Source organism: Urocitellus parryii, chromosome 9, assembly GCF_045843805.1.
Source record: "Urocitellus parryii isolate mUroPar1 chromosome 9, mUroPar1.hap1, whole genome shotgun sequence".
In the NCBI taxonomy this organism is placed as follows: domain Eukaryota; kingdom Metazoa; phylum Chordata; class Mammalia; order Rodentia; family Sciuridae; genus Urocitellus; species Urocitellus parryii.
The window spans coordinates 57,878,638-57,890,977 of record NC_135539.1 but is presented as its reverse complement, the minus strand read 5'-3'; the positions used below and the strand labels follow the sequence as shown (position 1 = coordinate 57,890,977).

The 12,340-nt window shown below is 42.5% G+C and overlaps 1 protein-coding gene across 2 annotated transcripts in view; it reads left to right on the top strand.

The window, feature by feature from the left end:
• The window catches only part of Fam171a1 (family with sequence similarity 171 member A1), a 116,447-nt gene that overhangs the window by 97,222 nt on the left and 6,885 nt on the right, over positions 1-12,340 (top strand). For both annotated transcript variants that reach the window (XM_026408141.2, XM_026408142.1), the window contains exon 6: positions 12,139-12,255. In XM_026408141.2, coding sequence (XP_026263926.1) covers positions 12,139-12,255 — 117 coding nt within the window. The remainder of the gene's footprint in view (positions 1-12,138; positions 12,256-12,340) is intronic.

Genomic DNA, 12,340 nt, shown 5'->3' with positions numbered 1-12,340 from the left:
TACCCTTAGAAGCAAACTGGACTTCTGTGAGATGTGTAGGAGAAAAGGGAATGATTTACCTGCCAGGAAGGTGGATCAATATGATGTAGCAGATAGCAAAGAAAACTGAGGACATAGGACTTATTTTGAGTAAATGATGACAAAGTGAAACTTTGTCTTGCCAGAGATCTCGACATCCAGTCAATGGTGATTTGCTTGCTCTCTGTCTCTTTTTTTTTTTTAATATTTTTGTTTTTTAGTTGTAATTGTTAATGGACCTTTATTTTATTTTAATTTTTATTATTAGTTGTTCACAACATTACATAGCTCTTGACATATCATATTTCATACATTTGATTCAAGTGGGTTATGAACTCCCATTTTTACCCCGCATACAGATTGCAGAATCACATCGGTTACCCCATATACAGATTTTTATGTAGTGCTGAGGATCCAACCCAGTGCCTCACACATGCTAAGCAAGTGCTCCACCACTGAGTGACAACCCCAGCCTGGTGATTCGCTCTTTGAGATGCAGATGGGGATCTTTGGGCCACTATAGACACTTAGCATCCTGGTTGTAGTGTCCTACCCCTCTGGGCTGATAAAAAGGGATGAAGCCAGGGTAATAACACTTGTGCTGCCCCTGGGAGTGATCTCAGAACAGGGACGGTTGGTTGTTTTTCAGTTATTACCTAGCAACTCAAAAAACAATCTCATAATACCAATCCATTTCTGAGAATTGTTAAGCCTTTTGTGTTGGTAGCCTCCCCCAAATGACAATTTTCAGAAAATAATACCATCCCACTAGCTCTAGTGTAGCCGGGATTCAAAGTGCTTTTGTTTTAAAACCCTGTTCTTAGGAATTTGGGTTCTTCATTGGATGAAGAACTAGAAGTTGACATGCTTGGGTTTTAATGAAAACTTTTTTTTTTTTTTTTTTTTTTTTACAAACTTAACAAATAACCGGTGTCTGCTTTTGTGGCCTCAGAGTTTAGAGATCAATATCTACATCAAGATCAATATCAGTCCTCCTCAAAGAAAACCTGTCTTCTTTTAGAGTCAACTTTTAATGACCAATTATGGAGATTCACGTTGAGGACTGTCTGTGGCAAGTTGGCGTCCTGCTGGCTTTCCCCATCACCTAGAAGCCTCCATGCTCCTTGGGATGCTGCTATTTGGCCTGGGTTTTAAGTACAGATGTAACATATTCATTCCAGTATCAGACTGGGTAAAAAGTAATTAGGAAGGTGATGATGCCACAAATTTTTTTCAGAAACAAATATCTTAGGGGTATTATATTGCCAATTTCCTCCATTTGAATGAATAATTCATAAGTAAAAATGTTTTGGGTAGATGTGAGTATTGCACTGGATGATACATAGCCTCTGGCATTAGTGGACAGATTACTGAAGAAGCAGCACGCAGCCCAGCAATTGGGACAGCATGGGCTTGAGTGACAGCTCCTCATTAGGTCACTAGTTGTGTGAGCTAAAGTAAGTCCTTGAACCTCTCAGACCTCCATTTTCTCTCCACAATCCCTACCTCAGAGAATTGTTGCGAATGAAGAACAATTACAAGAGTACTGGTCATTTGGCGAAAGGCTTTATGGATGTAGGCCATTATTATCATCATCATTGTTGTTCTTGCCTAGTGAATTTTGGGTAAAGTATGATAAGAAAGGAGGACTGGTATGATCAAGCTATAATGTCCCTAAATGTAGCATCCCAATCTCACCCTCTACCACCACCACCACCACCAGGCTGGTATTTAGCTAGGATGCCCCAGCCATCCATCTGACTGGTCAGTGCCCCATGCTCTATCAGCTGTTCCATATTTTGAATATCATTGACTGTTTGGAATTGAATTTCTAAATAACCCTTCAGTTCAGAATGGGTTCTGCCTTTTAATTTGAGCAATGTAAGAATATGCCTTCTGGTGTGCAGAGCAGATCTCTCGCTAGTTCAAAAGCCCAGCCAGCTTCCTGTGTCTGCTTCTTTCTCTCCATTGGACACCACTGGCCATTACAACAACCTGTGTTGTCATCCTCATCTTCAGTGAGGCACCAAGGATGAGTACTTGGGGTAGATGAAGATCCCAGATGTACTTGGTTTCCTGAACAAGATTTAGCACTTCCAACCTGGGGCCTGAAGACCCAAGGGACTTCTTTGGCATCTGGTAATTTCTGCAAGGAATTTCAAATTGGGAGGGGGGAGGTTAATAGTGATCTTTTAGAATTTAACTTGAAAATATTCTGCATCATTTGGATTCGATACAGAACTTAAAATTATCAGATGATTGTTGTTGCCTGAATTTTACGTTTATAAATGGACAATTTTATACAATAGGACTAATGAGAACAGAATAGGAGTAGACATGATAGATGAATAATACAACCCCAGCATATGAAGAAAAAATGAAAAACTATGTTAGAAGAAAGGAAGTTTTATGGTAAGTTCAGCTTGAGGAACGTGATAGAAGAATTGAATCTTAGACCTGCCAGACTCAAAAGAAGCCCCACCCTGGCCATCTATGTCCTGGGTATGTTGGGATCCAGACATTTAGCTCACTAATAAGTCATCAGGTACTACATTCAATTGATGTTATTAATTTTAATTTCATTTTGCAATAGTATTATATAGCCTTGTTTCTGTTTCTTTTACAAATTTGATTTTGTATTTTTATATGAGCTCTAAGCTCTTTGAGATTAGGACACACTTAACACATGATTTTTTTTTTAATAAGGTCATGACTTCATATGAGTTTTTCTTTTCTTTTTAAAGTGATTTTGGTACATAATCAGGTCTGAAAATTCTCAAGGTCTACAAATGTTAGGGATGGGATTTTCCTGGGGGTAAATTACCAACTTCTCTGGACCTAATGTTTCTAGCTCAAAACAAAGATATATAAAGCCTACCATCCAATATTATGTAAAGCTTAAGTGTGATGTACATTCCTGGCCACATGTTATGTTCCTAATATCATATCATAATTCTTTTTTGCTTCTTTTTTTTATAAGAAGAGAGAGAGGATTTTTTAATATTTATTTTTTAGTTTTCAGCGGACACAACATCTTTGTTTGTATGTGGTGCTGAGGATCGAACCCAGGCCTCACGCATGCCAGGCGAGCGCGCTACCGCTTGAGCCACATCCCCAGCCCCCTTTTTTGCTTATTCTCTTGAATCACTCCTTTACAGTCATTTGTACTCACACATGTGGGCAGACACACACCCAGACCAACTCAGCACATACAGAATGTGGTGTATCGAAGTCTCCACAGAAGCACCCTTGCTTGCTCCTCATAAATGTGGTTGTATGTGACAGCCCAGCCATTTCAAATATGTAGTTGAAAGTAGCCAAAATCAAAGGGAAAAAAGTAGGATCACAACTCCAGACCTTTTAGAAGAAATGTTTTTAATCAACTCTTTCTTAACTGAGCTTATCCATTAGGAAAACAGGGTATTACTCTAAACCAACATTTTCCATCATTGTTTTCAAAACTGCACTGGGGTTGGTGAGCTGTCATCTTTCCTCATCAGGAAGAAGCCAAAGGGCATGGTGAGTACTCGAGGCACATGCCGGGCAACCCTGGAAGTGAAGAAGAGGAGACATAGGACAGGGTTTCCTTCATACTGCAGATCCCCTCCTTTTCCAGAATACCAGATTTTTGTGCATTCCTGTTTCTAAGCCAGGACTTAATGTGGCTTAAAAGAATAATGAACTGGATGTGGGAATGCAGAGCCACAGCCCATTCCCAGATGTGTCTTATAATTAGTTAGGGGATATTTGTTTGTTTGTTGTGTTTGAATTTACTGCCAACATTTAAAAGTAGGGAGGGAGGTTTCCCATGGAATTTTCTTAAAAAAAAAAAAATGAGCAGTTCATTTATCTAACAAATAGCTTCCTCATGCCAGGAATCCTACTGTTGTACACTCTTGGGATAAAACAGTGACAAAACAAATTAGGGAAGGGCCCTATAATTCTGAAATTTTTATTCTAGAAGGAGACGGTGCACTAGTATACTCAGATGGCATAGGTACCAGTTCGGCCAAATGATGATGGAGAAAGTGATTAGTTGGTCAGAGTCTGCAGAGAAGTGACATTTGAACTGAGATCCGCACCTTAAGAGACTGACTTGGGACTATCTTGGGTACAGAGCACCCCAGGAGGAGATTAAAAGGTCTTGAGTGGTCCACACACACAGCAACCAAGTCACTGCATAGCACTTTTCCTTAAGTAATGACACAGCGACATCTGTAGGCATTTGAGTCTGCCGACCCCTGACCTGCTTAGCCAAGTGACTAGATTTCCTTGCTGAGCTGATCAGAGATACTTCTGAAGTTGCTTCAAGCACTGGCCACCGAGTTGCTGCACAAAACCCACATTGTGGGAAATGGCATCAGGCTTTTTTTGAGAAGACTGCTACCCCTACTCAAGGGCACATAACTTAGAGCTTTGCTGCTGAATTGGTGGTCCACAGATGAGTGGCACCAGCATCACCCAGGAGCTTGTCACAGAGCACCTCAGGCTTTCCTCCAGATCCACCCAATCAGCCCCTACGCTTAGGACATCTCCCGTTTTAATAAGTCTTTAGCAAGACCTGATGGAGAGCATCCTATCATATCTCCAGATGCTTGCTGACTCTGTTGTACCATCCTTCATCCTGGTCTGTTTTTCTAATGCCAGAGCCTACTGGCTGTGCCACCCACAGCCCTTTGCTTCCCCCGCCCAGCCTCTTCCAACCTGTAATTGCAAGATGGTATTGAACTTAGTAATGAATGAAATTTTTCTCCAGATGGGGCTAATTAACTCATACTCTGATACCGTTTTCTGGAAATTCATAAATATACACATATACCCATTAAATTTTATTGATGTTAATGTGTGGCCTAATACTTTTGGCCATCTCTTCAAGGCAGAAACTTTCTATAACTTTATGATTTCCCATTATTGCTCCTTTCCTAAAATGTATTTCAGTAAGTCCTGTGATAGCTCAGCAAAAGCTTAAAGGAAAGAATATCAAGTTTCTTCAATTAAATTTATTTTTTAAGAATCTCTTTTCCTCTTGGCATGTGTAAAACCTTGTGTTTGATCCCCAGTACTGCAAAAAGGAAAAAAAAATCTTTTTCAGAAGGGAACATCTTACAGCCAAATATAGGCTCATTTCGTGTCTTAATTTCTAATATTCAACATATCTGTGATTTTGTGCAACCAACAGAAGGTTGTTGGTTATAGTGAGTTGCCCTTAAATTTATTCTTGTCCAAACCAGTCCTGAAATGTACTTGCCCGGGGCTATAAGAATCCATCCTTCCACATGTCAGTTTCTCGCTCCTCAGTTTGATTGCTTTCAACAAGAATGATTAGGTAATTGCCCATCAGACAAGTGTTTTGCTATATAATTAATGAAGAATGTTTACTCCTCAAAGATTTCATGGAAAAATAATTCCAGAAAAGGCAAACTGGCTATTCAAAGCCACAGACTTTAATTTGGAAATGAGAAGTCTACTCCACAATAGTGTAAATGTGGAAATTGTCACTGTTCCCACAGTACTGATGAATGTGACTTAAAGGCTGGTGGGACTTTTATATTTTGATGTTAGCGAATGATCCTGCGCCAGTGTGCTAAAGCATGCAACAAAGTAGACTTAGATCTTGGAACTACTATGTGTACAATTGGTAGAAAATTATAGTAGAGGTTAAAAGAGATGAAAGCCTCCAAAAGCAACATCTGTCTGGCTCCTAAAGAAAACCAGTTTATTCGAAGGTCAGGAAGGACATAATAGTGATGGTGATAGTGATGATGATAGTGATGGTGATGATAAGAGGAAGAGGAAGAAGAGCTGCTCACTTTGAATCTGAGAAGTATACTTCTTAAGATCGTTCCCTCAGAGAGCTAATGCTTATCCCATGCCTGGTTCTTGGGCTACCACCGCCCAAGTGAAGAGGTGGTTATTGACCAGAGAAAACAGCTGAAAAACAGGGGAAATGTGGTCCCCACTGTCTTGAGTTCATGCCTGTATCAGCACAAGTGGCCTCATCTCTCATCACAGATGTTTCCAAATATTGCACAGTGAAAATGTGGGTTTAGGAGTAAAAGTGGCTGTTATTTCACTGTGGTGAACAATCACCTTTCAATTGGTAGAACTTTTTTGAGATGGATTTTTGGAGTGGCTGTGGAATTTCTTCCAACTGAGTCCCAGCTCAGAAACCTCATAGAACCAACTCCAATTTTGTTCAGGAAAAATATGTCATGTAGAACATGTTAGCTGCAAGAAGTAGAATGCCCAGCTCCCGTGTATAAATGATGAGGCTATGTATTGCTTGCATACATGACAAAAGAAATGTGAAGCAGGGGCTCCAGACTTGCTCCAGCAGCTCCATGATATCATACAGGACTCTCCATGTCTCTGTGCCATCCCTAGCACGTCAGAGTTCACTTGGAGGATTTTCTTATGCCTTGGAAGTCATCTATGTAGTCAGTTGAGTACTTCTAGTGCTGGGCATTTATCTGTCCAGGGAACTGAGGTCTGACATGACACAGATCTCAAGTGAGAACAGGAGCATGTGTTTCTGTATATTGGCTAATGTTCCAGGTGTCAATGTCAACATGCAATCTCTGAAAGTATAGGTTTTTTACTTAGAGTTTCCTTTCTAAACTCCACAGTGCTCATAAGATCAGGTCGTTCTGCTTGTTACCAAGTGTTTGTTGGAATGAGATCGTGTACCTATTAGAGAGGGGCTTCCAAGCCAACTAACATGCCAGGTGGGAAAAGCAAGGTAAATCTGACCTCCTTAGGTTGTATTAAAATTAGATGTTGTGTTTTAGATGAGTTTTTCCTTGTATTTTACCATTCTTTTGCCTTTGGAGAGTCATTTGCTCGATTTTTGAACTCACTTTTCTTTATATGTTGCAAATAGAAGTTGACCTCATTAGTGCTTGGTAACCAGGCAGGAAAGTGGCCCCCCTAGTGATTGCTAGGAGACCCCATCCCATCCTGCATGGGAGCATGAGGCCTGTCTTCTCCTGCCTGTCCCTTATTATGTGTGATAATCATTATAGTTAAATGCAGCTTCTACATGAAGAACTCAGGGTTCTTTAAACACATTGAACCTTGCCAGCCGAATACATAACTAAGTATTTTCCCAAATATGAGGGCAATATTTCAATGCATACTTTTTTTCTTGAAAGTATGTCTTTCTATGGTGCTGGGCTTAACTTTAGAGAATAATAATTCTGACCCTGGATTCAGAGTGTCACTGTTCCATAACTGGTTTGTTCTCCCACCCCTCACATGACCTGTATATGTTATTCAGACATAGGTTGGGCCAGATGATGTTTCCCAAAAACAAACTACAGGGGGTGGGGGGGCAAGAACAGCAACACGGCAAACTATAAGAAAGAAAGCAAAGGGGAGCAAATGTAAGTGCAGGTAGGACTGTTTATCATCAGAGCAAATACATCCATAACCCTCAACTCTGGATTCCTAAGGGCATCAGTATGTCAGAACCTATGGTAATAGTTGATCATAATCAGAACCCTGAATTTTAAAGACAAATCAAAAACGTGTTCACTTTTGTAAGACAGGAGAAAAGATGCATTTTATTTTTTTTATTATTTATTTTTTAGATATCAGCAAACACAACATCTTTGTTTGTATGTGGTGCTGAGGATCGAACCCGGGCCGCACGCATGCCAGGCGAGCACACTACCGCTTGAGCCACATCCCCAGCCCGAAAAGATGCATTTTAGAATTTGTATAAAACTGCCTTTTCCAATTTTGGCAAATGTAGACGATAGCTTCCAGACCATGGTTAGGAGGGTGTGCTGAAGGTTGCCACTGAGTGGTACTTCTCCTGACCTCTGTGTAGAGAGGCTTACCTTTTTAATCTAGCTTATATATTTGTTTCTGCTTAAGAATACATTAGAGGATTCAAATGCCTTACAACTACTTGAAAACTGACAGTTTAGAAATTTCAGTCATGCAGAATTTCATTTCTTGGTGTTGCCAGAGAGATCACCACATGACCTTCACACACACACACACACACACACACACACACACACACACACACGCAGTCCCAATAATAGACACGACCAGAGGCCTCAATCAGAGCAAAAAGGCACATGTCACCCAGCTAACTCCTGAGACACCTGCTCAGCAGCCATATTGATGTGCTGGGACTATGCACCTTCTACAGGTTGAAGCCTGGCACCCTGATAAGGTGTGAAGGGATGAGACACTTGGGGTCCTGCCTGCCTGTACCAGGTGACCCTGCCTTGGGCCTGCATGTCCCAGCAACTGCCTGCTTGGAAGGAGGATGCTGAGGGGGCAGTAGGAAGCCACAGAAAGAGGATAAGAAGGAGTAGCCTAGGGAAGGACAGAAAAGCCCAGAGTAAGTAGGCACCACCTGGCTGGCAGATGAACTGCCTGGAGGACAACAGGCAAGAACAACAGGAGCTTTCTTTTGTCCATAGAGTAGGAGCAACTTGGTCCCTGCCTTGCTCTGCCTGAGCAGAGCCCGACACCCCACCACCACCACCACCACCACCACCACATGAACACTGTTAGCATCTGGTCGAAGTACCGGCCATCACATAATCTTATTCAGCAGAAGAGACATTAGGGAGTTTGTTTGCTCTGCCAGCAGTATCACCTGTGAAGAAGGAATCTCAGGCCTCTGTCCCCAGGCTTGAGCACAATCATCTCTTCTTCTGTGTGCCTGCTGCCCAGGTGGGGAAACCAGCCTGCACCCGCAGCAGCATCAGGATTCCAGTAATGAGAAGCATATGTTTCTAGTACACAATTCATTAATTCTTGTATTCCCTGTAGCTTACTTCCTCCCACAAAACACAGAAACCTTGGAAAATGCTTTTCCAGTAACAGCATGATTGTTGAATCCCAAAACAGTGTCACACCATAGTCACTGGCTATGTGTGCATTTTACAGAAAATGTATGCCAAAATAAATAACTCTTCTCCACATGACTCTGCTCCCTTTAGTTGGGAAGAGTAGCATCCCATTTTAATCACACTTTGCGGGGATATCTTTCCAGCCGACCGCAGGTTACCTGATGTTATTTTTGGATTGCATCTGTAGCTTTCACTCCATTAGAAGTACTGTTGAGTTCCTACACTGTGGATATTTCTAGGAGTGGAGAAGACAAAAGGAATATAAGACAAAGGCTCAAACTCTTAAAGCTTACTGTCTTCTAGAGGAGATAAGACCTAGAAAAACAGCCAGCAACCTAAGGTATACCTGATATACTAGAAGGCTTGATTTGTATCTTGGAAGATGGGTAGACTTTTGGAAAAGAGTAAAACTACGTGAGGTTGGACCCATGATAATAGACAAAACCACACTTTTTGTATTGTGAATTGTAAGGACCAACTTGGCAAGAACCAATGAGGAGTGTGTAGTACAGGAAGAGGTGTTGGGAAGACTGGCCATTCTGTGCCTTCATTTACAGGTCCCCAGCAACTTCCCACTGCTAATGGCGTTTGAAGTCCTGCCCAGGTGAAGGCAAACTCCTTCCCACCACTCTCTTGAATGCAACCTGGGTTTCCCTCTGCCCCATTCCTGTCCATCATTCATACCCATTGCTCTATGACAAGGTCCTTGCTGTTCCCTTACCTGGAATAGCCTCTCCTTCTTTCTCCTGGCTGGGGTGACTCCCACTACTGACAAACCCTGACCATCAAAGCTAACTTCATCCTTCTCCCCTGCCCAAAGGGCACTGTTTCCCTAGCTGAACTCCCAAAACAGCTATGACTTCTTCAGTCACTGGTCTTTCTGGCTTCCACTGGCACCACTGCCAGATCCCCGGTCTCCCTAGATGGACCTGGGACCTGTCAGCTGGATGGTGTGTGTGTCTGTGTTCATGTGTGTTCTTCTACCCACTTGGCTTGCCCCAGATGTAACTTGGAGATATTTTAAAGTCTGTTTCACTTGATTTTCTTGTAGAAGGCAAAGGCAAACCTAGGGATAAAGGTAGGTGGTTTGCTCATGAATGAGCAGGAATTAGGGCTGTTTCCAGCTCTTATTCTCTGAGGCCCATTTATCCTAACCTAAGTATCTGCCCCATTTGAAGAGCAGTCACTCAAGAATCCAATTTGGGGAAAACTGCAAAACAAAGAATGCACAGCCGCCTCCTGGCTGATCCAGAAATCTTGCTATTGGGGGAGCACATGTGTGGGAGTGGGCATGGTATGTAAGTCAGGTAGGAACTGGAGGGGGCCCAGGGGCTGGGGCGTGGGGGTGGAAGCAGTCGTAAAAATTCATCCTCTGCCTCTGGGGAGATGTTCTTACCCAACATAGAAACCTTTCTTCTTCAGTGTCCAATGTCTTCTGTTTCCTTGGGAGCCTCCATGGACATAGTGATTCCTCTCAGTTGCCAGATGACCTGTGGGCAGACCCACCTCTGGAAATGAATCTGAATTGGGCTTCTATGTCCTCAGATTCATTTTAGAGTCCTTTCAGTTTAAATTCTGCTCTAATTTGAACAGGAATCATCTGGAGCCACCAGCAAGCCTGTTGCATGGGACAGCCAGAGAATGCAAAGCTCCCCTGAATGCCTGGCTTCTCCCACCGTCCGTCTTTGTGTGTCGCTGTCCTTTAAGCAGAGGAGGGGGGCTGTGAGACAGGAGGCATCACATCACAGGGCACCTTTCCACTGCATTTGAATGTTACCATGGCAACTGATAGTGTCTAGAAGCTGCCCAAGTATTGTTTCTTTCTTCAGAGGGGAAATAATCCACTATTGCCTCAGCCATACGCGCACCTAAGAAAGGCAGAGATGTGGAGATGGGTAGAATATTCGGTACACTTGATCCTTTCAGCACATCCAGCTATGCAGGAGCCCCGAGTGTTCAGCCCACCCTCCAAACTGGTGGGTCAGAGTCGTGGGCATGAGCCATGGGAGAGCTTCACCTGCCTCTCCCTTGTCTTCTACCCACAGCAGCCCTCCCCGGCCTCAGAGAGCAGTGTGCTCTGCAGTGTTTCCACTTTGGGCTGGGAAACCACCTACAACCTCAGGCAAGTTAATCTTCCTCAGTGGGTCTGCTCTGACAAACTTTACAAAGTAACCAAATAATCAGACCCTGAGAAGGTTGGTAGGAATACAGCATGACAGAGGGCAAGCAATAACCCCACCCTGGATGGAGGTCAGGTGGGCCTAGGTACCTCCACTGTGCTTTCCAGCAGCAAAAGGCCTTGGAAGGGTTTTACAACTCCCCAGTCCTCAGTTTCCTCATCTGAAAAGGGACCCTGAGGCCTACTCTGTTTGATTGTTTGAGAATTTTAGATAAAATATATGTAAGACATGTATACTGTGACTAGGTAGTACGTAGTGGTTCCTTAATGACAATTAAAGTAGTGACTGATGATAAAACCTGAACTTACTTTGACTTATTCAGTGTTTCTTAGCATCACAACCAACTGAATTTTTTTTCTTAAATATTCACCTAAGCCAGGCTTACTGTAACAGAATTTGCAAAGATTGAGGAATTATACATTTAAAATTTAAAAAAAAAAAAAAAACAACTTTTGGGCTGGGGATGTGGCTCAAGCGGTAGCGCGCTCGCCTGGCATGCATGCAGCCTGGGTTCCATCCTCAGCACCACATACAAAGATGTTATGTCCACCGAGAACTAAAAAGTAAATATTAAAAAAATTCTCTCTCTCTCTCTCTCTCTCTCTCTCTCTCTTAAAAAAAACTTTCTAAGTAATTGTAACATAGCCAATCTGTGATTAGGTATAAGAAATTTATTTGTTCAAAGATAATGATTATAAACAACACAAGATTCTCCCCCCTCTTTTCACTTCCAACAGCCCCTGGCATGCTGCCATTATTCTATTTCTGCACTGCAAAGGCTTCTGCTGAAATTATCTGTGTTTGGAAAGAGGGATATTTAATAAAGTGGCTGAAACTACTTTGATTGGAAGAAGGCAAAGAAAGACTAAAATTGTTCACCTTTTCCCTAAAGGGAAGTTGAAAAGAATTTTTACAGAGAGCTGTATGCAATCTCCAGGTGATGATTTAACTCTCCAGACTACCATATGAGCTCTAAACATGACATTTAAGGTGACTTTTACAAGTACATAAGCCTTAAATAGGAGTTTAGCATGCTCATAGCTGAAGTTCTTTTCTGAATCCCACAGGAACGTGGCTGAAGAGCGGTCTAGGCCTCGTGCACCAGGAAGGCAGCCAGCTAACGTGGACGTACATTGCCCCCCAGCTGGGGTACTGGGTGGCAGCCATGTCTCCTCCCATCCCAGGTAACATGAAGCCAACACTGGCGATGATGGGGATTGATTTCTTTGAGGGCCCAGGCTAAGTATGCATTTGAAAATAACCTCAGCT